Source organism: Leuresthes tenuis, unplaced genomic scaffold (assembly GCF_036924035.1).
Source record: "Leuresthes tenuis unplaced genomic scaffold, fLeuTen1.0.hap1 SCAF_28, whole genome shotgun sequence".
Lineage (NCBI taxonomy): Eukaryota > Metazoa > Chordata > Actinopteri > Atheriniformes > Atherinopsidae > Leuresthes > Leuresthes tenuis.
In genome coordinates, this window is record NW_027325382.1 from 101,832 (window position 1) to 124,917 (window position 23,086).

At 44.5% G+C, this 23,086-nt stretch overlaps 1 protein-coding gene across 1 annotated transcript; it reads left to right on the forward strand.

The window, feature by feature from the left end:
• The first annotated feature begins 1,495 nt into the window (after window positions 1-1,495).
• Window positions 1,496-22,832, forward strand: phyh (phytanoyl-CoA 2-hydroxylase). The gene is made up of 9 exons (XM_072379097.1): window positions 1,496-1,641; window positions 2,666-2,721; window positions 2,920-3,030; window positions 3,136-3,304; window positions 9,517-9,598; window positions 11,900-12,081; window positions 12,147-12,296; window positions 19,822-19,953; window positions 20,773-22,832. The coding sequence occupies exons 1-9, from the start codon at window positions 1,576-1,578 to the stop codon at window positions 20,824-20,826; spliced, it is 1,002 nt and encodes a 333-aa protein (XP_072235198.1). The 5' UTR covers window positions 1,496-1,575; the 3' UTR covers window positions 20,827-22,832.
• Window positions 22,833-23,086: the final 254 nt, after the last annotated feature.

Sequence of the window (23,086 nt, forward strand, 5' to 3'; positions counted from 1 at the left end):
CAACCTGTGGAGAGCAACGGCAGATCAGATTTCAGACATGATGACCTCATCAACACAACAAGAACTAGAAAGAGCCCCAGTAGACAGTGACTAGAGAAGGTGTTGTGGGGGGGTAGGGTGGGTCAGTGGGGGGGTGGAGGCTGGGAGAGAGGCTCTGTTTTCTACACCTTGTCTTGCATGAAGTGTCCTGCTGTGGTTATCCAACATGTGTCAATTATGAGAATGGAGTCAATAAAAAGTTGACTGCAATAAAAGAACAGTCATATGTTCCATAAGAAACGTGCATGTATGTAATTATTGATAAAACTGTTGATATACTGTATGTCCAATATTTAAGATAAGACTAGAATATTAAAGAAATCGGACATTTACAGCTGCTAAAAATTGTTGCCAATTCAACACAATCTGAAGATTTCAATCCCCTGTTAACTCATTTTTATTTTACTTTATTTTGTTATATTTAACATTTCCCCTCAGGGATTAATAAAGTATTTTAATTGGGCTGATATAATATCTAAGGCGTCATACTTGTGTTAAGCCCCATATTTCATCAAAAATCAGTCATTAGTAACTGAATCAGAGGAAGCTGGAAATAAATGTTGTCTAAGCTTAAACTTACAGTCAACTAAACTTTAGTCAGGAAAGAGTTAGTCTCTATTTCTTTTTTGGAAACTATCTCCAGTATTTCCACAGGCAGGAAGAGTTTTCCTGAGCGTGTGCAGAGTGAAAAGCTCCCTGATGTTCAGAGAACCGAGCATAAACATCCCAATGAAAGATAACTGTGATAGGAATATTTCTACACTAACCCTGCCTGGTTAAACTCTGTGATTTCATGATTTTATGTGGATAAAATGACAGAAAAGCATGAAAAAGATTATAAGATTATAGTTGTGTTTGTGAATTCAAAAAAGGAAAAAATAAATAAAATCATGTGGAAATGTGTTCAGAATCCAATATTCATTATAAATTGTGGAATCCAAGGCGCCAACACGCAGTGATGTCATCAGTGATGTCACCACATGCAAATGATATGATTAACTGTACAACCTTCATAAACTTTGGGTCAGACTCCGTATTTTTCCAGTTTGTCCTTATCTCTGATCATTTTCAATCTGCAGCCTGTTGGATCCTGTGTTTTTTCTTTAAATAAAACCTTAAACGTGTTGTTCTGATTCTGATTGTGAAAAGGTGATCTGAGTCTGAAATGTGTGACACTAACTCAGAACTTTGTGAAATCTCAAAGCTGTCAAATACTACGGAGACTTTTGACACAACAACTCTTATTTTTAAGATAAAACCTCCAAATGTTGCTTTTCAGGGTCTAATTTTGGGGTCTAATTTCCATCCCAGAAGCAGAACCAAAACCTTTGGGTTGGATGTATCCTTCTGAACTGCATGAACGTGAATTTCATTATAACTCTCTTATAACTCTGAGCATGACGCATAAGTCTACGTCAGAGCGTCAGTACGTGCTCGTCACCGTTGACCCTTGTACCAATAAAAGCAGAGTCCGATTTGTTTTGATCTATTTTCTGTGTTCTCAGAGGTTACAGCTGAGTGCTGCCCCACAGGAAGATGTCCCGAGCTGCCGAGAGACTCCAGCTGATGAGCAATCATCTTGATCGATCACCGGCTTCCATCGTATCCTTTATTTCGAGTGTTTTAAGCGAACGAAGCAGAGTTTTTTAGCCGAAAACCGCACAGCGAGCAGCGGGTAGCGGCTGGGTTAGAAACGCTGAGCTGCTGATGGGCTTCTGAGGTTATTCTGAACACTTATGTGTACAGGCTAAATGTTGGCTATCTGCTTAGAAACTGTGTTTATAGCTTTATTCAGAAGTGTATCTCTGTACCTGTTAGATGGACACAGCAGTTTAAACATAAGGTGTGTGTGTCGTTAAATTGGAGAAAAGGTCCATTTCACAGCTTGTTTTTGGCACATAAACCACCTATAACCTGATCCAGGTAAAAACCTAAATACATAGATGTGTCACATCAGGAGGGGATTATCTCTCTTCCTGAATCATTCAATAAAAAAGCGTAATTTCACCGCTTTATGGTATATAATCCCAAACCTAATTTAGTCTTTTTTTCGATCTGGTCTAAGCAGTAAAATTGCAATTGGCCCGTTTCTTTTCTTTAACATTTTATAAATAAATATAGAAATATTCAACAGATTCCAAAATGGCTTTTTCAGACTCTTTAGTATCTTATAAATGATCCAGTCCACATTTGACCTCATTATATTATTACTTTTGGTCCAAGGTGGTTTAGATGCCAAAAAAGCTAGAAAATGGCCTTTTTTTGCACTCACAATTATGAAACAAATATTTAACAAACTACATGCTTGAAATAGTCTGAATTGGCCTGGATGGTCTGGTCTAGCTTTATCTGCAGTAAAAATCTGTGTTTTCACTGTCAGTTTCTAATTCTGCTCCTTACATAAGGAAACCTTTGCACTCTGTCCGGTTTTCTGCTGTTGATTCAGCAGACAGAACATCCAAAAGTCAAGACAAATAACAGGATGTTTGGAAGAAACCCAGAAAAAGTGCAGCTACTGTTTTAGATCTGAAAATGTGTCTAAGAGCTAAAGTAAATGATACATTTCTCTCTGTGTGCCAAACATTGTTTCTTCTTCTTTGGTTTGTCCTGAACTGAGTCCAATAAGGGAGCTGCAGCGACTCATGCTCAGACCCTCGGCCCCGGTCACCCTCAGCCTCTCAGGTAGGAGGACACACTCTGAGCTTTGCTACTGTTCACTTCATGTTTTACTCCTGGCTGTTTCACAGCTGCAGATCCTTGAAAAGTATCACTCGTCCTGCTTGTTATCAGACATTTTGATTTAACTTGACTGCAACATTCACATTACCCATCCTAAGTAGCTTTTACTGGAGTTAAATGTGAGAAGTATCTTTTGGGCAGATACTCTTTTGCTACGGCTGCGCTGACCCCTGATCAGCGAGCCTTCTATGAGGAAAATGGCTTCCTTCTCATCAAGAATCTGGTGTCTGAGGAGGAAATCGAAAGGTTCAGGTGAGCATCCCAAAGTCAGTGAGTAAAAGGTTTATCCGTCTGTTGTTGGAGCCACAGACACAATAAGCGCAGAGCCTGAGTTCAGGTGCGGTCTGCCCTGGTTAGGAAGGAGTTTGAGCGGATCTGTCGGCGGGAGGTGCAGGTTCCCGGCCTGGTGGTGATGAGGGACGTCTCCATCCTGAAGTCTGAGTTTGTTCCAGATCAGAAAGCCGTCTCCAAACTGCAGGACTTCCAGGAGAGTCCCGCACTGTTCCAATACTGCTCCCTGCCTCAGGTACGCCAGTAAAGTGCAACACCTGGTTAGATAAAAGAACCAGTTATGAATGTAAAGTGAGTCAAATTAAAACTCAGATGTGGACCAGAAGATTAGATTCACTCTGAAGAACTGAGTAGAAAAAGCAAAGAAGAGATCACTGTTGTGTTATTTAGAAAAGGTAAAACATGTCATTTATTTCAATAGGAATTGATTATCTTCTTCTCAGATTCTCTTTTTTATATCTTTCTTTCAGAATGACAACAACAATAATAGCATAAGACAAAAATACACAAACTGTTCCCTCTTTTCCTTTACTAACCCACCTGTCATGTAAGTATCTAAATTTGATGTCTAATTCTTAGTTTAGTGCTAATTTAATTATCTGAATTGTCTAATTTATTTCTAATTTTGTATTTTTAATCCTAGTTTTACTGACAGGTGGTTAGGAGTGTAATAATAAAGCACTTCTGCATTAACGGGAGATAACTCTCCTACGGGTTAGGATTACGCTTTTCACCACGACTGTTTACATCGACTCTTTCTTCTTTCCTGCATCTCACACACACAGAGACACACAGTTTTTTAGTTACAGGGCTACTTTGTGACGGAGTATTGCCTAGGTGTCCGTCTGCCTAGGTGTCCGTCTGCCTAGCTGTCCGTCTGCCTAGCTGTCCGTCTGCCTAGCTGTCCGTCTGCCTAGCTGTCCGTCTGCCTAGGTGTCCGTCTGCCTAGCTGTCCGTCTGCCTAGGTGTCCGTCTGCCTAGCTGTCCGTCTGCCTAGGTGTCCGTCTGTCTAGCTGTCCGTCTCTGAGAGTGAGGGCACTAACCCTAACCCACACACAGCCTTTTATATCAGGGGACAGTTGTTATGGTTACACTTAAAAAATATATGAATGTATTTATTTCTCAAATTCATTATTATTTACTCATTTAAATCATGTAACCTAAATATAAATTACGTAATGTCAAAAAGATTATTATTTATTTATTTGATATGTCCGGTAACCAGGGGTTACAAAAGCCTGTTCAGACCCTGTTTAGACCCTGTTTAGACCCTGTTTAGACCCTGTTCAGACCCTGTTTAGACCCTGTTCAGACCCTGTTTAGACCCTGTTCAGACCCTGTTTAGACCCTGTTCAGACCCTGTTCAGACCCCGTTCAGACCCCGTTCAGACCCTGTTCAGACCCTGTTCAGACCCTGTTTAAACCCTGTTTAGACCCTGTTCAGACCCTGTTTAGACCCTGTTTAGACCCTGTTTAGACCCTGTTTAGACCCTGTTCAGACCCTGTTCAGACCCTGTTCAGACCCTGTTTAGACCCTGTTCAGACCCTGTTTAGACCCTGTTCAGACCCTGTTCAGACCCCGTTCAGACCCTGTTCAGACCCTGTTCAGACCCTGTTCAGACCCTGTTTAAACCCTGTTTAGACCCTGTTCAGACCCTGTTTAGACCCTGTTTAGACCCTGTTTAGACCCTGTTTAGACCCTGTTCAGACCCTGTTCAGACCCTGTTTAGACCCTGTTCAGACCCTGTTCAGACCCTGTTCAGACCCTGTTTAGACCCTGTTCAGACCCTGTTTAGACCCTGTTCAGACCCTGTTCAGACCCCGTTCAGACCCTGTTCAGACCCTGTTCAGACCCTGTTCAGACCCTGTTTAAACCCTGTTTAGACCCTGTTCAGACCCTGTTTAGACCCTGTTTAGACCCTGTTTAGACCCTGTTCAGACCCTGTTCAGACCCTGTTTAGACCCTGTTCAGACCCTGTTCAGACCCTGTTCAGACCCTGTTTAAACCCTGTTTAGACCCTGTTCAGACCCTGTTTAGACCCTGTTTAGACCCTGTTTAGACCCTGTTTAGACCCTGTTCAGACCCTGTTCAGACCCTGTTCAGACCCTGTTTAGACCCTGTTCAGACCCTGTTTAGACCCTGTTTAGACCCTGTTTAGACCCTGTTTAGACCCTGTTCAGACCCTGTTCAGACCCTGTTTAGACCCTGTTCAGACCCTGTTCAGACCCTGTTCAGACCCTGTTCAGACCCTGTTCAGACCCTGTTTAGACCCTGTTCAGACCCTGTTTAGACCCTGTTTAGACCCTGTTTAGACCCTGTTCAGACCCTGTTCAGACCCTGTTCAGACCCTGTTTAGACCCTGTTCAGACCCTGTTCAGACCCTGTTCAGACCCTGTTTAGACCCCGTTCAGACCCTGTTCAGACCCCGTTCAGACCCTGTTCAGACCCTGTTCAGACCCTGTTCAGACCCTGTTCAGACCCTGTTCAGACCCTGTTCAGACCCTGTTCAGACCCTGTTCAGACCCTGTTTAGACCCTGTTCAGACCCTGTTTAGACCCTGTTCAGACCCTGTTCAGACCCTGTTTAGACCCTGTTCAGACCCTGTTCAGACCCTGTTCAGACCCTGTTTAGACCCTGTTCAGACCCTGTTTAGACCCTGTTTAGACCCTGTTTAGACCCTGTTTAGACCCTGTTCAGACCCTGTTCAGACCCTGTTCAGACCCTGTTTAGACCCTGTTCAGACCCTGTTTAGACCCTGTTCAGACCCTGTTCAGACCCTGTTCAGACCCTGTTCAGACCCTGTTCACACCCTGTTCAGACCCTGTTCAGACCCTGTTCAGACCCTGTTTAGACCCTGTTTAGACCCTGTTTAGACCCTGTTCAGACCCTGTTCAGACCCTGTTTAGACCCTGTTCAGACCCTGTTTAGACCCTGTTCAGACCCTGTTCAGACCCTGTTTAGACCCTGTTTAGACCCTGTTTAGACCCTGTTTAGACCCTGTTCAGACCCTGTTTAGACCCTGTTCAGACCCTGTTCAGACCCTGTTCAGACCCTGTTCAGACCCTGTTCAGACCCTGTTCACACCCTGTTCAGACCCTGTTCAGACCCTGTTCAGACCCTGTTCAGACCCTGTTTAGACCCTGTTTAGACCCTGTTTAGACCCTGTTCAGACCCTGTTCAGACCCTGTTCAGACCCTGTTTAGACCCTGTTCAGACCCTGTTTAGACCCTGTTCAGACCCTGTTCAGACCCTGTTCAGACCCTGTTCAGACCCTGTTTAGACCCTGTTCAGACCCTGTTTAGACCCTGTTCAGACCCTGTTCAGACCCTGTTCAGACCCTGTTCAGACCCTGTTTAGACCCTGTTTAGACCCTGTTCAGACCCTGTTTAGACCCTGTTCAGACCCTGTTTAGACCCTGTTCAGACCCTGTTTAGACCCTGTTCAGACCCTGTTTAGACCCTGTTTAGACCCTGTTCAGACCCTGTTCAGACCCTGTTTAGACCCTGTTCAGACCCTGTTTAGACCCTGTTTAGACCCTGTTTAGACCCTGTTTAGACCCTGTTCAGACCCTGTTCAGACCCTGTTCAGACCCTGTTCAGACCCTGTTCAGACCCTGTTTAGACCCTGTTCAGACCCTGTTTAGACCCTGTTCAGACCCTGTTCAGACCCTGTTTAGACCCTGTTTAGACCCTGTTCAGACCCTGTTCAGACCCTGTTCAGACCCTGTTTAGACCCTGTTCAGACCCTGTTCAGACCCCGTTCAGACCCTGTTCAGACCCTGTTTAGACCCTGTTCAGACCCTGTTTAGACCCTGTTCAGAGCCTGTTCAGACCCCGTTTAGACCCTGTTCAGACCCTGTTCAGACCCTGTTCAGACCCTGTTTAGACCCTGTTTAGACCCTGTTCAGACCCTGTTTAGACCCTGTTCAGACCCTGTTTAGACCCTGTTCAGACCCTGTTTAGACCCTGTTCAGACCCTGTTTAGACCCTGTTCAGACCCTGTTCAGACCCTGTTCAGACCCTGTTCAGACCCTGTTCAGACCCTGTTCAGACCCTGTTTAGACCCCGTTCAGACCCTGTTCAGACCCCGTTCAGACCCTGTTCAGACCCTGTTTAGACCCTGTTCAGACCCTGTTCAGACCCTGTTCAGACCCTGTTCAGACCCTGTTCAGACCCCGTTCAGACCCTGTTCAGACCCTGTTTAGACCCTGTTCAGACCCTGTTTAGACCCTGTTCAGAGCCTGTTCAGACCCCGTTTAGACCCTGTTCAGACCCTGTTCAGACCCTGTTCAGACCCTGTTTAGACCCTGTTTAGACCCTGTTCAGACCCTGTTCAGACCCTGTTCAGACCCCGTTCAGACCCCGTTCAGACCCTGTTCAGACCCTGTTCAGACCCTGTTTAAACCCTGTTTAGACCCTGTTCAGACCCTGTTTAGACCCTGTTTAGACCCTGTTTAGACCCTGTTTAGACCCTGTTCAGACCCTGTTCAGACCCTGTTCAGACCCCGTTTAGACCACGTTCAGACCCTGTTTAGACCCTGTTCAGACCCTGTTTAGACCCCGTTTAGACCACGTTCAGACCCTGTTTAGACCCTGTTCAGACCCTGTTCAGACCCTGTTCAGACCCTGTTTAGACCCTGTTCAGACCCTGTTCAGACCCCGTTTAGACCCCGTTTAGACCCTGTTCAGACCCTGTTCAGACCCTGTTCAGACCCCGTTTAGACCCTGTTCAGACCCTGTTTAGACCCCGTTTAGACCACGTTCAGACCCTGTTTAGACCCTGTTCAGACCCTGTTCAGACCCCGTTTAGACCCCGTTTAGACCCTGTTCAGACCCTGTTCAGACCCTGTTTAGACCCCGTTTAGACCCTGTTTAGACCCTGTTTAGACCCCGTTTAGACCCTGTTTAGACCCTGTTTAGACCCTGTTTAGACCCCGTTTAGACCCTGTTTAGACCCTGTTCAGACCCTGTTCAGACCCTGTTCAGACCCCGTTTAGACCCCGTTTAGACCCTGTTCAGACCCTGTTCAGACCCTGTTCAGACCCTGTTCAGACCCTGTTTAGACCCTGTTCAGACCCTGTTCAGACCCTGTTCAGACCCTGTTTAGACCCCGTTTAGACCACGTTCAGACCCTGTTTAGACCCTGTTCAGACCCTGTTCAGACCCCGTTTAGACCCTGTTCAGACCCTGTTTAGACCCCGTTTAGACCACGTTCAGACCCTGTTTAGACCCTGTTCAGACCCTGTTCAGACCCTGTTTAGACCCTGTTCAGACACCGTTTAGACCCTGTTTAGACCCTGTTCAGACCCTGTTCAGACCCTGTTCAGACCCTGTTCAGACCCTGTTTAGACCCTGTTCAGACCCTGTTCAGACCCTGTTCAGACCCTGTTCAGACCCTGTTCAAACCCTGTTCAGACCCTGTTTAGACCCTGTTTAAACCCTGTTCAGACCCTGTTCAGACCCTGTTCAGACCCTGTTCAGACCCTGTTTAGACCCTGTTCAGACCCTGTTCAGACCCTGTTCAGACCCTGTTCAGACCCTGTTCAGACCCTGTTTAGACCCTGTTTAGACCCTGTTCAGACCCTGTTTAGACCCTGTTCAGACCCTGTTTAGACCCTGTTCAGACCCTGTTCAGACCCCGTTTAGACCCTGTTCAGACCCTGTTCAGACCCTGTTTAGACCCTGTTCAGACCCTGTTTAGACCCTGTTCAAACCCTGTTCAGACCCTGTTCAGACCCTGTTCAGACCCTGTTCAGACCCTGTTCAAACCCTGTTCAGACCCTGTTTAGACCCTGTTCAGACCCTGTTCAGACCCCGTTTAGACCCTGTTCAGACCCTGTTTAGACCCCGTTTAGACCACGTTCAGACCCTGTTTAGACCCTGTTCAGACCCTGTTCAGACCCTGTTTAGACCCTGTTCAGACACCGTTTAGACCCTGTTTAGACCCTGTTCAGACCCTGTTCAGACCCTGTTCAGACCCTGTTCAGACCCTGTTTAGACCCTGTTCAGACCCTGTTCAGACCCTGTTCAGACCCTGTTCAGACCCTGTTCAGACCCTGTTCAAACCCTGTTCAGACCCTGTTTAGACCCTGTTTAAACCCTGTTCAGACCCTGTTCAGACCCTGTTCAGACCCTGTTCAGACCCTGTTTAGACCCTGTTCAGACCCTGTTCAGACCCTGTTCAGACCCTGTTCAGACCCTGTTCAGACCCTGTTTAGACCCTGTTTAGACCCTGTTCAGACCCTGTTTAGACCCTGTTCAGACCCTGTTTAGACCCTGTTTAGACCCTGTTCAGACCCTGTTCAGACCCCGTTTAGACCCTGTTCAGACCCTGTTCAGACCCTGTTTAGACCCTGTTCAGACCCTGTTTAGACCCTGTTCAGACCCTGTTTAGACCCTGTGTGACACGGCCTGCAGCAGCTCTCATTGGGTCTGTTTTTGTGTCAGATCCTGAAGTACGTGGAGTGTTTCACTGGACCCAACGTCATGGCCATGCACACCATGCTGATCAACAAGCCTCCTGATGCAGGTAACATCTGTAACATCTGGCTGCTTCTCTGACTACGTCCCGCAGGTCGCTTACAGCGGCCAACATTTTCATCTTCATCAGGAGTTTGAGGCAGACTGTTGCTGTGTTCATTATTCTCAGCTTATTATTAACCATCCAACTTAAAGCTTTGGTTAGATGACAAAAACTGCAGTTTAACATTTTAATACAAAGACTGAATTCATTTAACTTTAAAAAGCAGAGCTGGTTTTCTGTTTTATCTGACAGAACCAAAAACATGTAGAAGAAGAAGAACACATACAGGTGATGTGAAAGTAAAGCTGAACATGGACCAACACCTCAGCTGTAGCTCACATAGATCAATGTAGAAATAAATCTGCATGGTTTCATATTTTTTTGTTAAATGTGTGACACAATAAATATTCCTCCAAAAAAAAATGTTATTAATCAGGTTTAGATGATGATTTAAGTTTATTTAAACCCATTTTAGCACCAACAGCAGCAGGATGGGTCAACATTCATTAATTATTCATAAGTAGCCTCATTATTTCTGATCATATTTCTTATTAAGGATCAGTCTGGATCTTTTTTTAAAGACGCACTTCCTGGTTCTCTGACTAAAATCTCTGTTTCCTCCTGGAATCAGGGTATGATTTCTTCTTTGTCTATTCACAATTTTTGGATGGATACTGTCGTTCCTTCCTAAATTCACGACTTTACCTGGAGAAAGTTACTCAGAGACTCTGTTTTCTCAGCTTCTGACCGGTTACCTGTCGGTCAAACCCTCGGACGCAGGCTCAGGCTCAGTTTCAGATCAAGAGTGTTTATTAATAAACAACAGCAGGTCGAGGATCTGCAGACAGAGCAAACCAAAGGGCTGTGAAACACCTGAAGCCCTCTCCTCTGCAACTATGGTGGAGGAGAGTGCAGCTATGAAAATGAACAAAAACCTCTCCACTCTGGGAGGAAGACTTAGGGCTGTGGAACGATATCAAATAAAACTCACGCTCTCTCACTGAGACGCTCTCTCAAAAACAGAGGCACTAGAAATCTTAAACAGTTAACTAAAGGACTAAACTAAACTAAAAAGATCTTAAAGAACAAAACAATTCGCTCCACTAACGGAGGTTTCCATGAAACATCAAAATCTCTCCAAACGGGAGGAAACCAGGCTGTGAAATAAACTGAAGCTATGGAATGAATTACAAAAGATACTCCTCTTCTTCTGTGGCTGCGGCTCAAAGGACGCTAGAGTGAGGCTCGTGATAGGAGGCAACAAACTGGCACAAGACCAGGGAGACGCAGACTATCTGAGCACAAGAGGAGCCGCGGGGAACAGGTGGAAACACTCTGGAATCAGGGAAGACAATCAGACGCTTTACACAGGAGGAAGGGCCTGAAACTAGAGGGAAGTTAGTGTTTCAAAATAAAACAGGAAATGAGGAGACAAGACATGAATCAAAGCATAAATCGTGACACTGTCCAGGTGAACCCTGGGATAGGCTCCAGCCCCCGCAACCTCAACTGGAGGAAGTGGCTATGGACAATGGGTGGATGGTTTATTTCTGCTCTTCAAGTCAAAGTAAAACGCTGAAGAAAAACAAAACTAATTAAACCCTTTTTTTTTAACTCAATGATCTTGTTTTTATGTTTTTATTCGGACAAAAAATGAATGAATGTATGAATAAAAGCTCTGTTGAATCCACTTTTTTGTTTTAAACAAAGAAATAAAAGAACACAATACTTGCCTTTTATTCTGTTTGGCTTCAAAGAAACAAAGAGTCTAACCTGAGGGGAAGACTTCCTGCATAACTCAGCTGCTGTTTCCAGTCTGAGCCGCTGGATCATTACTTCCCTTTATTGTTTATCCGGCTCCTCAGTTCAGTTTGATTTGTGGAGCACCATCACAGCATTATTATTTCAGAACAGATATGAAATCATACCTCAGATATTCCCAGAAATGAGAAAGAAGTCTCTGTTTTCCTCTTGTGGAACAACAACTTCTTCTACCTCCCTATAACCAGAAAAAACAGGACAGAAGCAGCCCAGCAGCGACCTCCGAGGAACGCAGTTATTTAACTTCCTCGCCGGAACATCAAGATTCGAGTTGCGGTGGCTGCCATTTTGCTTCTTTTGGGAATCAGCTTTATGAGCCAAACTGAAATAAAAAAGTACCACATTTCTTAGAACTTCTTCCCCTGAGTCTTTGTGTCTTCAGTCAGAATCAAAGCGATTTCTGGACAAACAACATTCCCCTTTGGACCTTTCTTCAGACCGGCACCAGGTGTCATGTGATGTGTGTCACGTCTTCTGTTGTTCCAGGAAATAAGACGTCTCGCCACCCGATGCACCAAGACCTGCACTACTTCCCGTTCCGACCGTCCGACCGCATTGTTTGCGCCTGGACGGCGATGGAGAAGGTGAACAGGCAGAACGGCTGCCTGGTCGTGCTGCCTGGAACACACCAGGGCACCCTGCTGGAGCACGACTATCCTGAATGGGAGGTACGCAAACGCACACGCACACGCACACGCACGCACGGATAGTTAAAGACTGCGTGTGTCCTCAGGGCGGGGTGAACAAGATGTACCACGGCGTGAGAGACTACGACCCGAAGCAGCCCCGCGTGTACATGGAGATGGAAAAGGGCGACACGGTCTTCTTCCACCCGCTGCTCATCCACGGCTCGGGCATGAATCAGACACAGGGCTTCCGCAAGGTACCACATTTCCCAGAATGCACCTGCTCCGCCCACAGCTGCGTTAAGCTTTAAGTGAGCAAAGACCCAAAGATACAGTCCCAAAACGAACTGTGTTCCCCTTCTGTCAAGCTTTGCCTCATGAGATGAGACACAGTTTTACAGATGTTCACAGACAGCAGAAACACAGTTTTACAGATGTTCACAGACGGCAGAAACACAGTTTTACAGATGTTCACAGACGGCAGAAACACAGTTTTACAGATGTTCACAGACAGCAGAAACACAGTTTTACAGATGTTCACAGACAGCAGAAACACAGTTTTACAGATGTTCACAGACAGCAGAAACACAGTTGTACAGATGTTCACGGACAGCAGAAACACAGTTGTACAGATGTTCACAGACAGCAGAAACACAGTTGTACAGATGTTCACAGACAGCAGAAACACAGTTTTACAGATGTTCACAGACAGCAGAAACACAGTTTTACAGATGTTCACAGACAGCAGAAACACAGTTTTACAGATGTTCACGGACAGCAGAAACACAGTTGTACAGATGTTCACAGACAGCAGAAACACAGTTTTACAGATGTTCACAGACAGCAGAAACACAGTTGTACAGATGTTCACAGACAGCAGAAACACAGTTTTACAGATGTTCACAGACAGCAGAAACACAGTTTTACAGATGTTCACAGACAGCAGAAACACAGTTTTACAGATGTTCACAGACAGCAGAAACACAGTTGTACAGATGTTCACAGACAGCAGAAACACAGTTTTACAGATGTTCACAGACAGCAGAAACACAGTTTTACAGATGTTCACGGACAGCAGAAACACAGTTTTACAGATGTTCACAGACAGCAGAAACACAGTTTTACAGATGTTCACGGACAGCAGAAACACAGTTTTACAGATGTTCACAGACAGCAGAAACACAGTTTTACAGATGTTCACGGACAGCAGAAACACAGTTTTACAGATGTTCACAGACAGCAGAAACACAGTTTTACAGATGTTCACAGACAGCAGAAACACAGTTTTACAGATGTTCACAGACAGCAGAAACACAGTTTTACAGATGTTCACGGACAGCAGAAACACAGTTGTACAGATGTTCACAGACAGCAGAAACACAGTTGTACAGATGTTCACAGACAGCAGAAACACAGTTTTACAGATGTTCACAGACGGCAGAAACACAGTTTTACAGATGTTCACAGACGGCAGAAACACAGTTTTACAGATGTTCACAGACGGCAGAAACACAGTTTTACAGATGTTCACAGACGGCAGAAACACAGTTTTACAGATGTTCACAGACGGCAGAAACACAGTTTTACAGATGTTCACAGACGGCAGAAACACAGTTGTACAGATGTTCACAGACAGCAGAAACACAGTTTTACAGATGTTCACAGACAGCAGAAACACAGTTTTACAGATGTTCACAGACAGCAGAAACACAGTTGTACAGATGTTCACAGACAGCAGAAACACAGTTGTACAGATGTTCACAGACAGCAGAAACACAGTTTTACAGATGTTCACAGACAGCAGAAACAGTTGTACAGATGTTCACAGACAGCAGAAACACAGTTTTACAGATGTTCACAGACGGCAGAAACACAGTTTTACAGATGTTCACAGACGGCAGAAACACAGTTGTACAGATGTTCACAGACGGCAGAAACACAGTTTTACAGATGTTCACAGACGGCAGAAACACAGTTTTACAGATGTTCACAGACGGCAGAAACACAGTTTTACAGATGTTCACGGACAGCAGAAACACAGTTTTACAGATGTTCACAGACAGCAGAAACACAGTTTTACAGATGTTCACAGACAGCAGAAACACAGTTTTACAGATGTTCACAGACAGCAGAAACACAGTTTTACAGATGTTCACAGACAGCAGAAACACAGTTGTACAGATGTTCACAGACAGCAGAAACACAGTTTTACAGATGTTCACAGACGGCAGAAACACAGTTGTACAGATGTTCACAGACGGCAGAAACACAGTTTTACAGATGTTCACAGACGGCAGAAACACAGTTTTACAGATGTTCACAGACGGCAGAAACACAGTTTTACAGATGTTCACAGACGGCAGAAACACAGTTTTACAGATGTTCACAGACGGCAGAAACACAGTTTTACAGATGTTCACAGACGGCAGAAACACAGTTTTACAGATGTTCACAGACGGCAGAAACACAGTTTTACAGATGTTCACAGACGGCAGAAACACAGTTTTACAGATGTTCACAGACAGCAGAAACACAGTTGTACAGATGTTCACAGACAGCAGAAACACAGTTTTACAGATGTTCACAGACGGCAGAAACACAGTTTTACAGATGTTCACAGACGGCAGAAACACAGTTGTACAGATGTTCACAGACAGCAGAAACACAGTTGTACAGATGTTCACAGACAGCAGAAACACAGTTTTACAGATGTTCACAGACGGCAGAAACACAGTTGTACAGATGTTCACAGACGGCAGAAACACAGTTTTACAGATGTTCACAGACGGCAGAAACACAGTTGTACAGATGTTCACAGACGGCAGAAACACAGATGTTCACAGACAGCAGAAACACAGTTTTACAGATGTTCACAGACAGCAGAAACAGTTTTACAGATGTTCACAGACAGCAGAAACACAGTTTTACAGATGTTCACAGACAGCAGAAACACAGTTGTACAGATGTTCACAGACAGCAGAAACACAGTTGTACAGATGTTCACAAACAGCAGAAACACAGTTTTACAGATGTTCACAGACGGCAGAAACACAGTTTTACAGATGTTCACAGACGGCAGAAACACAGTTTTACAGATGTTCACAGACGGCAGAAACACAGTTGTACAGATGTTCACAGACGGCAGAAACACAGTTGTACAGATGTTCACAGACGGCAGAAACACAGTTGTACAGATGTTCACAGACGGCAGAAACACAGTTGTACAGATGTTCACAGACAGCAGAAACACAGTTTTACAGATGTTCACAGACAGCAGAAACACAGTTGTACAGATGTTCACAGACAGCAGAAACACAGTTTTACAGATGTTCACAGACAGCAGAAACACAGTTTTACAGATGTTCACAGACAGCAGAAACACAGTTTTACAGATGTTCACAGACAGCAGAAACACAGTTTTACAGATGTTCACAGACAGCAGAAACACAGTTTTACAGATGTTCACAGACGGCAGAAACACAGTTGTACAGATGTTCACAGACGGCAGAAACACAGTTTTACAGATGTTCACAGACGGCAGAAACACAGTTTTACAGATGTTCACAGACGGCAGAAACACAGTTGTACAGATGTTCACAGACAGCAGAAACACAGTTGTACAGATGTTCACAGACAGCAGAAACACAGTTGTACAGATGTTCACAGACAGCAGAAACACAGTTTTACAGATGTTCACAGACAGCAGAAACACAGTTGTACAGATGTTCACAGACGGCAGAAACACAGTTTTACAGATGTTCACAGACGGCAGAAACACAGTTGTACAGATGTTCACAGACAGCAGAAACACAGATGTTCACAGACAGCAGAAACACAGTTTTACAGATGTTCACAGACAGCAGAAACAGTTTTACAGATGTTCACAGACAGCAGAAACACAGTTTTACAGATGTTCACAGACAGCAGAAACACAGTTTTACAGATGTTCACAGACGGCAGAAACACAGTTGTACAGATGTTCACAGACGGCAGAAACACAGTTGTACAGATGTTCACAGACGGCAGAAACACAGTTGTACAGATGTTCACAGACGGCAGAAACACAGTTGTACAGATGTTCACAGACGGCAGAAACACAGTTGTACAGATGTTCACAGACGGCAGAAACACAGTTTTACAGATGTTCACAGACGGCAGAAACACAGTTGTACAGATGTTCACAGACGGCAGAAACACAGTTTTACAGATGTTCACAGACGGCAGAAACACAGTTTTACAGATGTTCACAGACGGCAGAAACACAGTTTTACAGATGTTCACAGACGGCAGAAACACAGTTTTACAGATGTTCACAGACGGCAGAAACACAGTTTTACAGATGTTCACAGACGGCAGAAACACAGTTTTACAGATGTTCACAGACGGCAGAAACACAGTTTTACAGATGTTCACAGACGGCAGAAACACAGTTTTACAGATGTTCACAGACGGCAGAAACACAGTTGTACAGATGTTCACAGACGGCAGAAACACAGTTGTACAGATGTTCACAGACGGCAGAAACACAGTTTTACAGATGTTCACAGACGGCAGAAACACAGTTGTACAGATGTTCACAGACGGCAGAAACACAGTTGTACAGATGTTCACAGACGGCAGAAACACAGTTGTACAGATGTTCACAGACGGCAGAAACACAGTTTTACAGATGTTCACAGACGGCAGAAACACAGTTTTACAGATGTTCACAGACGGCAGAAACACAGTTGTACAGATGTTCACAGACGGCAGAAACACAGTTGTACAGATGTTCACAGACGGCAGAAACACAGTTTTACAGATGTTCACAGACGGCAGAAACACAGTTTTACAGATGTTCACAGACGGCAGAAACACAGTTTTACAGATGTTCACAGACGGCAGAAACACAGTTTTACAGATGTTCACAGACGGCAGAAACACAGTTTTACAGATGTTCACAGACGGCAGAAACACAGTTTTACAGATGTTCACAGACGGCAGAAACACAGTTTTACAGATGTTCACAGACGGCAGAAACACAGTTTTACAGATGTTCACAGACGGCAGAAACACAGTTTTACAGATGTTCACAGACGGCAGAAACACAGTTTTACAGATGTTCACAGACGGCAGAAACACAGTTGTACAGATGTTCACAGACGGCAGAAACACAGTTGTACAGATGTTCACAGACGGCAGAAACACAGTTGTACAGATGTTCACAGACGGCAGAAACACAGTTGTACAGATGTTCACAGACGGCAGAAACACAGTTGTACAGATGTTCACAGACGGCAGAAACACAGTTGTACAGATGTTCACAGACGGCAGAAACACAGTTGTACAGATGTTCACAGACGGCAGAAACACAGTTGTACAGATGTTCACGGACGGCAGAAACACAGTTGTACAGATGTTCACGGACGGCAGAAACACAGTTGTACAGATGTTCACGGACGGCAGAAACACAGTTGTACAGATGTTCACGGACGGCAGAAACACAGTTTTACAGATGTTCACGGACGGCAGAAACACAGTTTTACAGATGTTCACGGACGGCAGAAACACAGTTTTACAGATGTTCACAGACGGCAGAAACACAGTTTTACAGATGTTCACAGACGGCAGAAACACAGTTTTACAGATGTTCACAGACGGCAGAAACACAGTTGTACAGATGTTCACAGACGGCAGAAACACAGTTGTACAGATGTTCACAGACGGCAGAAACACAGTTTTACAGATGTTCACAGACGGCAGAAACACAGTTTTACAGATGTTCACAGACGGCAGAAACACAGTTTTACAGATGTTCACAGACGGCAGAAACACAGTTGTACAGATGTTCACGGACGGCAGAAACACAGTTGTACAGATGTTCACGGACAGCAGAAACACAGTTTTACAGATGTTCACAGACAGCAGAAACACAGTTTTACAGATGTTCACGGACAGCAGAAACACAGTTTTACAGATGTTCACAGACAGCAGAAACACAGTTTTACAGATGTTCACAGACAGCAGAAACACAGTTTTACAGATGTTCACAGACAGCAGAAACACAGTTTTACAGATGTTCACAGACAGCAGAAACACAGTTTTACAGATGTTCACAGACAGCAGAAACACAGTTTTACAGATGTTCACAGACAGCAGAAACACAGTTTTACAGATGTTCACAGACAGCAGAAACACAGTTTTACAGCAGAAACACAGTTTTACAGATGTTCACAGACGGCAGAATAAAAACAGTTTGACTTTGTACTGATACCAGTTAATGACATTATTTTACATTCCCCCACAGTGGGAATTTACTCTGTTACCTCGGGCTGTAAAGTCCTAGTCGACTGGTCGTCTTATTGGTAAAAACGTTCTTGGTTGACCAAAATTCTGATTGGTCGATTTTTTTTAATTAAATTTTTTTTTTGCCCTGTTAATTTCATACAGACTATGGTTAATTTCATCAGGAAGAAAGTACCAGGTGCTAATGGGGTGTTTTCAGAGCACAGCTGTTTCACAGGTAACAGTCTAGTTTTCACTATGAGGTCTGGACTTTAGTCCTGACTGAAATGCTGTGGTGGGACCTTAAGAGAGCTGTGCAGAAACCAAAGCTGCAAACCTCAATGAGCTGAAGCTGCAGGAGAGAAGAGGGCCGAGATTCCTCCAGAACCAGGAGAGAGACTGAGAACGTCCCACAGGAAACCATCACTGCAGCTCACTGCTGCTGAAGCTGCTGGATCAGGGTTCACTTAGTTTCTCACTCACTGCTGCTGAAGCTGCTGGATCAGGGTTCACTTAGTTTCTCACTCACTGCTGCTGAAGCTGCTGGATCAGGGGTTCACTTAGTTTTACTCACTGCTGCTGAAGCTGCTGGATCAGGGGTTCACTTAGTTTTACACACTGCTGCTGAAGCTGCTGGATCAGGGGTTCACTTAGTTTTACACTCACTGCTGCTGAAGCTGCTGGATCCGGGGTTCACTTAGTTTCTCACACACTGCTTCTGTTAAGTGTCCCACTTTTCACATGCTGGTGTCACAGGGACAGTAACAGTTTCTGCCAGCAGATGGCAGAGTTGTACCACTTAGTGGGACGTGAACTCCTGCTATAAGACACCTTTAGAGTGAAATCAGGCGAGTGATTACCAGGAGATGATGGAGATGATGGACAGACAGACTGATGGACAGACTGAAGGACAGACTGACTGACTGACTGACTGATGGACAGACTGACGGACGGACAGGTGGGCTATTAGGAAACCAGGTGTTTGAACACTGAAGGCTAACATTGAGACAGGACCTTAGCAACAGAAATCATTGAGACATGAACAAAAGGCAAGAGTTGCACCTTTCAGCTACAGGGCTACAACTCAGAGTGCTTCACATGATGCTGCAGAACACAGTGACAGAGGCAGAATAAACATAAACAAGACCCAAAAAAAGACCTAAAACGGTCATTAAAACCTTGATAAATACTCTCATAAAATGCGTCTGTAAACAAACGAGTCTTTAACCAAAAGAACTGCGAGTTTCAGCATTTCTCTGGAAGTTTGTTCCACATATTTGGAGCATAAGAACTAAAAGCTGCTTCTCCCTGTTTGGCTCTGACTCTGGGGAGCAAAAGGACACCAAAACACAAAAGCTAGAGCAGTGAGGATAGATAGATGAACCTGTGAGAAGCAGGAGGCTAAAACACAAAGAATAACCCAGAAACTGATTTCTAAAATGCTGAGGTTTTCTGCTGGCCGAGCAGCTCTTTACTCACTTGTCTTCTCTTTGGTTGTGACCCGGCTGCCGTGCTCAGGCCATCTCCTGCCACTACGCCAGCAGCGACTGTTATTACATCGATGTGAAGGGAACCACGCAGGAGAACATCGAGAACGAGGTGAAGGAGATCGCAGAGAGGAAGTTCGGCGTGGAGGGAATCACCTTCAAGGTCAGACACCTTCAGTCCTTCAGTTACCGTTTCCATGTGAAGCTGCAGGACTGCAGGTTTCAGTCAGATCAGACACCTTCAGTCCTTCAGTTACCGTTTCCATGTGAAGCTGCAGGACTGCAGGTTTCAGTCAGATCAGACACCTTCAGTCCTTCAGTTACCGTTTCCATGTGAAGCTGCAGGACTGCAGGTTTCAGTCAGATCAGACACCTTCAGTCCTTCAGTTACCGTTTCCATGTGAAGCTGCAGGACTGCAGGTTTCAGTCAGATCAGACACCTTCAGTCCTTCTGTTACCGTTTCCATGTGAAGCTGCAGGACTGCAGGTTTCAGTCAGATCAGACACCTTCAGTCCTTCAGTTACCGTTTCCATGTGAAGCTGCAGGACTGCAGGTTTCAGTCAGATCAGACACCTTCAGTCCTTCAGTTACCGTTTCCATGTGAAGCTGCAGGACTGCAGGTTTCAGTCAGATCAGACACCTTCAGTCCTTCAGTTACCGTTTCCATGTGAAGCTGCAGGACTGCAGGTTTCAGTCAGATCAGACACCTTCAGTCCTTCAGTTACCGTTTCCATGTGAAGCTGCAGGACTGCAGGTTTCAGTCAGATCAGACACCTTCAGTCCTTCAGTTACCGTTTCCATGTGAAGCTGCAGGACTGCAGGTTTCAGTCAGATCAGACACCTTCAGTCCTTCTGTTACCGTTTCCATGTGAAGCTGCAACATGCCATCAAGAACAATTTCTCTGTAAATGTGATTAAAATCCTGAGTTTTCGACATTAAACTGTGGAATATTAGTTCTGACGGTTTATCTGTCTCCACAGGACACCTGGGCCATCCGAGGCCGCCTGGTGCAGGGAGAGAGGCTCTCACTTTGAGGACCAACCATGGGCCAGCATTAAAATCTCTGTCCCAACAAGCTGCTCAGCCAAAACCTGTGTGAGAGTTAGTGAGGTTAAAGGGTGGAAAGGGTTCACATCACCAGAGGCCTTCATCTTAAAGCATCGTGCCTTACAATAATTATATTAACTTGTAATTCTAAGTGATTTTTAACAGTCATTTTATAAGTAATTAGATGCTTTCCTCTAAAATCTTCCTATAAGAAATGTGATAATTTATAAAGACTAATAGACTCTGAAATTACTGCCGTATTCAGACTTTTTTCTTCACATAAACCTATGTTTATAGGTGTAGCTGTGGTGGTTTAACAGAAAGAAACTCACAGCATGTGGTTTCAAATTAATCTTTTATGGTGACTTTTAATCTTTTATGGTGACTTTTATTCACCTTTTCAGGCAGATCTCAAAATACATATTTTCTTAGTAATCAATAAAGTTTAACTAGAAAATGTGGCTCACTTCCCATCTAAGATCTCCTTTATAGACCAACTAATGACACACAGACTGCTGTATTCCTCTCATTATCGAACCTCGTGGTGCCAGACGGTTGGTCTTTGGGTTTAAAACTCCTCCGAATGCTAAATGGACTCATTTCTTGCACAGATTGTACTCAGTAGAAAGGCCAAAAGCACTCAGGTAACCCTGGTAGAAGTGAAAAAGAACCAACAGGTAACAGTAAAAGTGGCAAAGATGTCCTCTGTGAGAAAAACACTGAATAAGAACCACGGCTCTGCATGTGTTCGGCGATTTTAAAGAACAGAGGAGATAAAAGATGAACTTTCTGGTTCAAGAAAAAAGAAACAAGCTGAACATGTTTGGAGGAAAAAAGCCACAGAAAACCAACAAAACTGTAGAGGTGTGAGGGTTTTTCCTAATAAAACATAAGAGATCTGTGTAGAAAAGTCTTCCAGGAGAACGTCTGACAGCAGCTGAGTTCAAATGAGACGACCACAGAAACCCTCCTGTTGGAGGCCGAGGAGGGAAAGCTGAACTAAACCGATGATGAATTTATCTGAGAGACCGGTTTCCAGTGCCTGAATGTTGGTTTCTATCTAAAAAATGTGGTTCGTTGCTGGTTAAAAATGCATAAAATCCTTTATTTTAGGGATCAAATGTGAGAAAACCTTGTTTAGTTTGAGCAGCTGTAACAGCAGGATGGTTACTGTGAGTTAAACACACTTTCCTCAGAGTAACCTGTGTTTGAAAAGCACGCTCACATCATTACAGCATTAGTTTCTACCTACTGTACTTTAGAAAGAATGTGAATCCCAGCTGCCACCGGGCCAGAGGCAGGTCCACCCTGGACGGGTCACCAGTCCAACACAGAGACACAAAATCAGAGTCCAGAACCATCCAGAGTACCACTAACCAGAGCTGTGATGGCCTGGATGCTGAGCTGCTGCATTCAGATAATGATCCAAAAACCAGTTTCTAATCAGGATAAAAGTGAAAAGTACGAGCCGACCTCCAACAGAACCAGCTTTTAGTAGAAAGGCACGACCCTTCCAGCACATTACACCAGAACAATCTGTGCAGAACAGGTCCTGAAGGCAGAAATGATCTCAGTCTAAATAAGGTTCACCAGTCAAGTTATTTAATGTAGAAAATGTAAATGTTCACATTTCTAATGAGAGTAGACACCCGGTGTTTACAGGAAAAAAGAGATTAGATCTATCTGGAATGTGCCTGGATCAGACCAAAGTCAGATTACTCCTGGAAGTCTTCTGTGAATCAGACTCAAACTGGCTGAGACGCTGACAGCAGACGTTTAAAAGCTGTATGAACAGTACGGGGCTTTAGAGCCGCTCAGTCCGCCGTTCTGTGTGCTTCTAATTTCCCAGACTGATCGTTTTTATGGACCCCCTCATTTAACTTACAGAAAGTAATCACTTTTCCATGTGTTCCTCATCAGGTCAGCAGCAGTGAAACAGAACCTGCTTCTTACAAGAGCAGCAGAGGAGAAAATATACATCTGTTTTCATTTAGTTAGTCTTAAAAGAAGCTTAATGAGCTTCAAGCAACTCTGCAGCAGCTTTACAGATCAGCTATACTTCCTATTATCAGTGGAAACATGGAAAGAGTCATTATGTAACACCTGGACACTATTTCATACTAAATATAACGACTAACATCAGTGTGATGTAAATTTACTTTATATATTTGATAGGAGGCTGCAATAGAGTTCATGGTTCGAATCCCAGCTGGTTCCCCCCGGCTTCCTCCCACCGCCCAAAAGCAT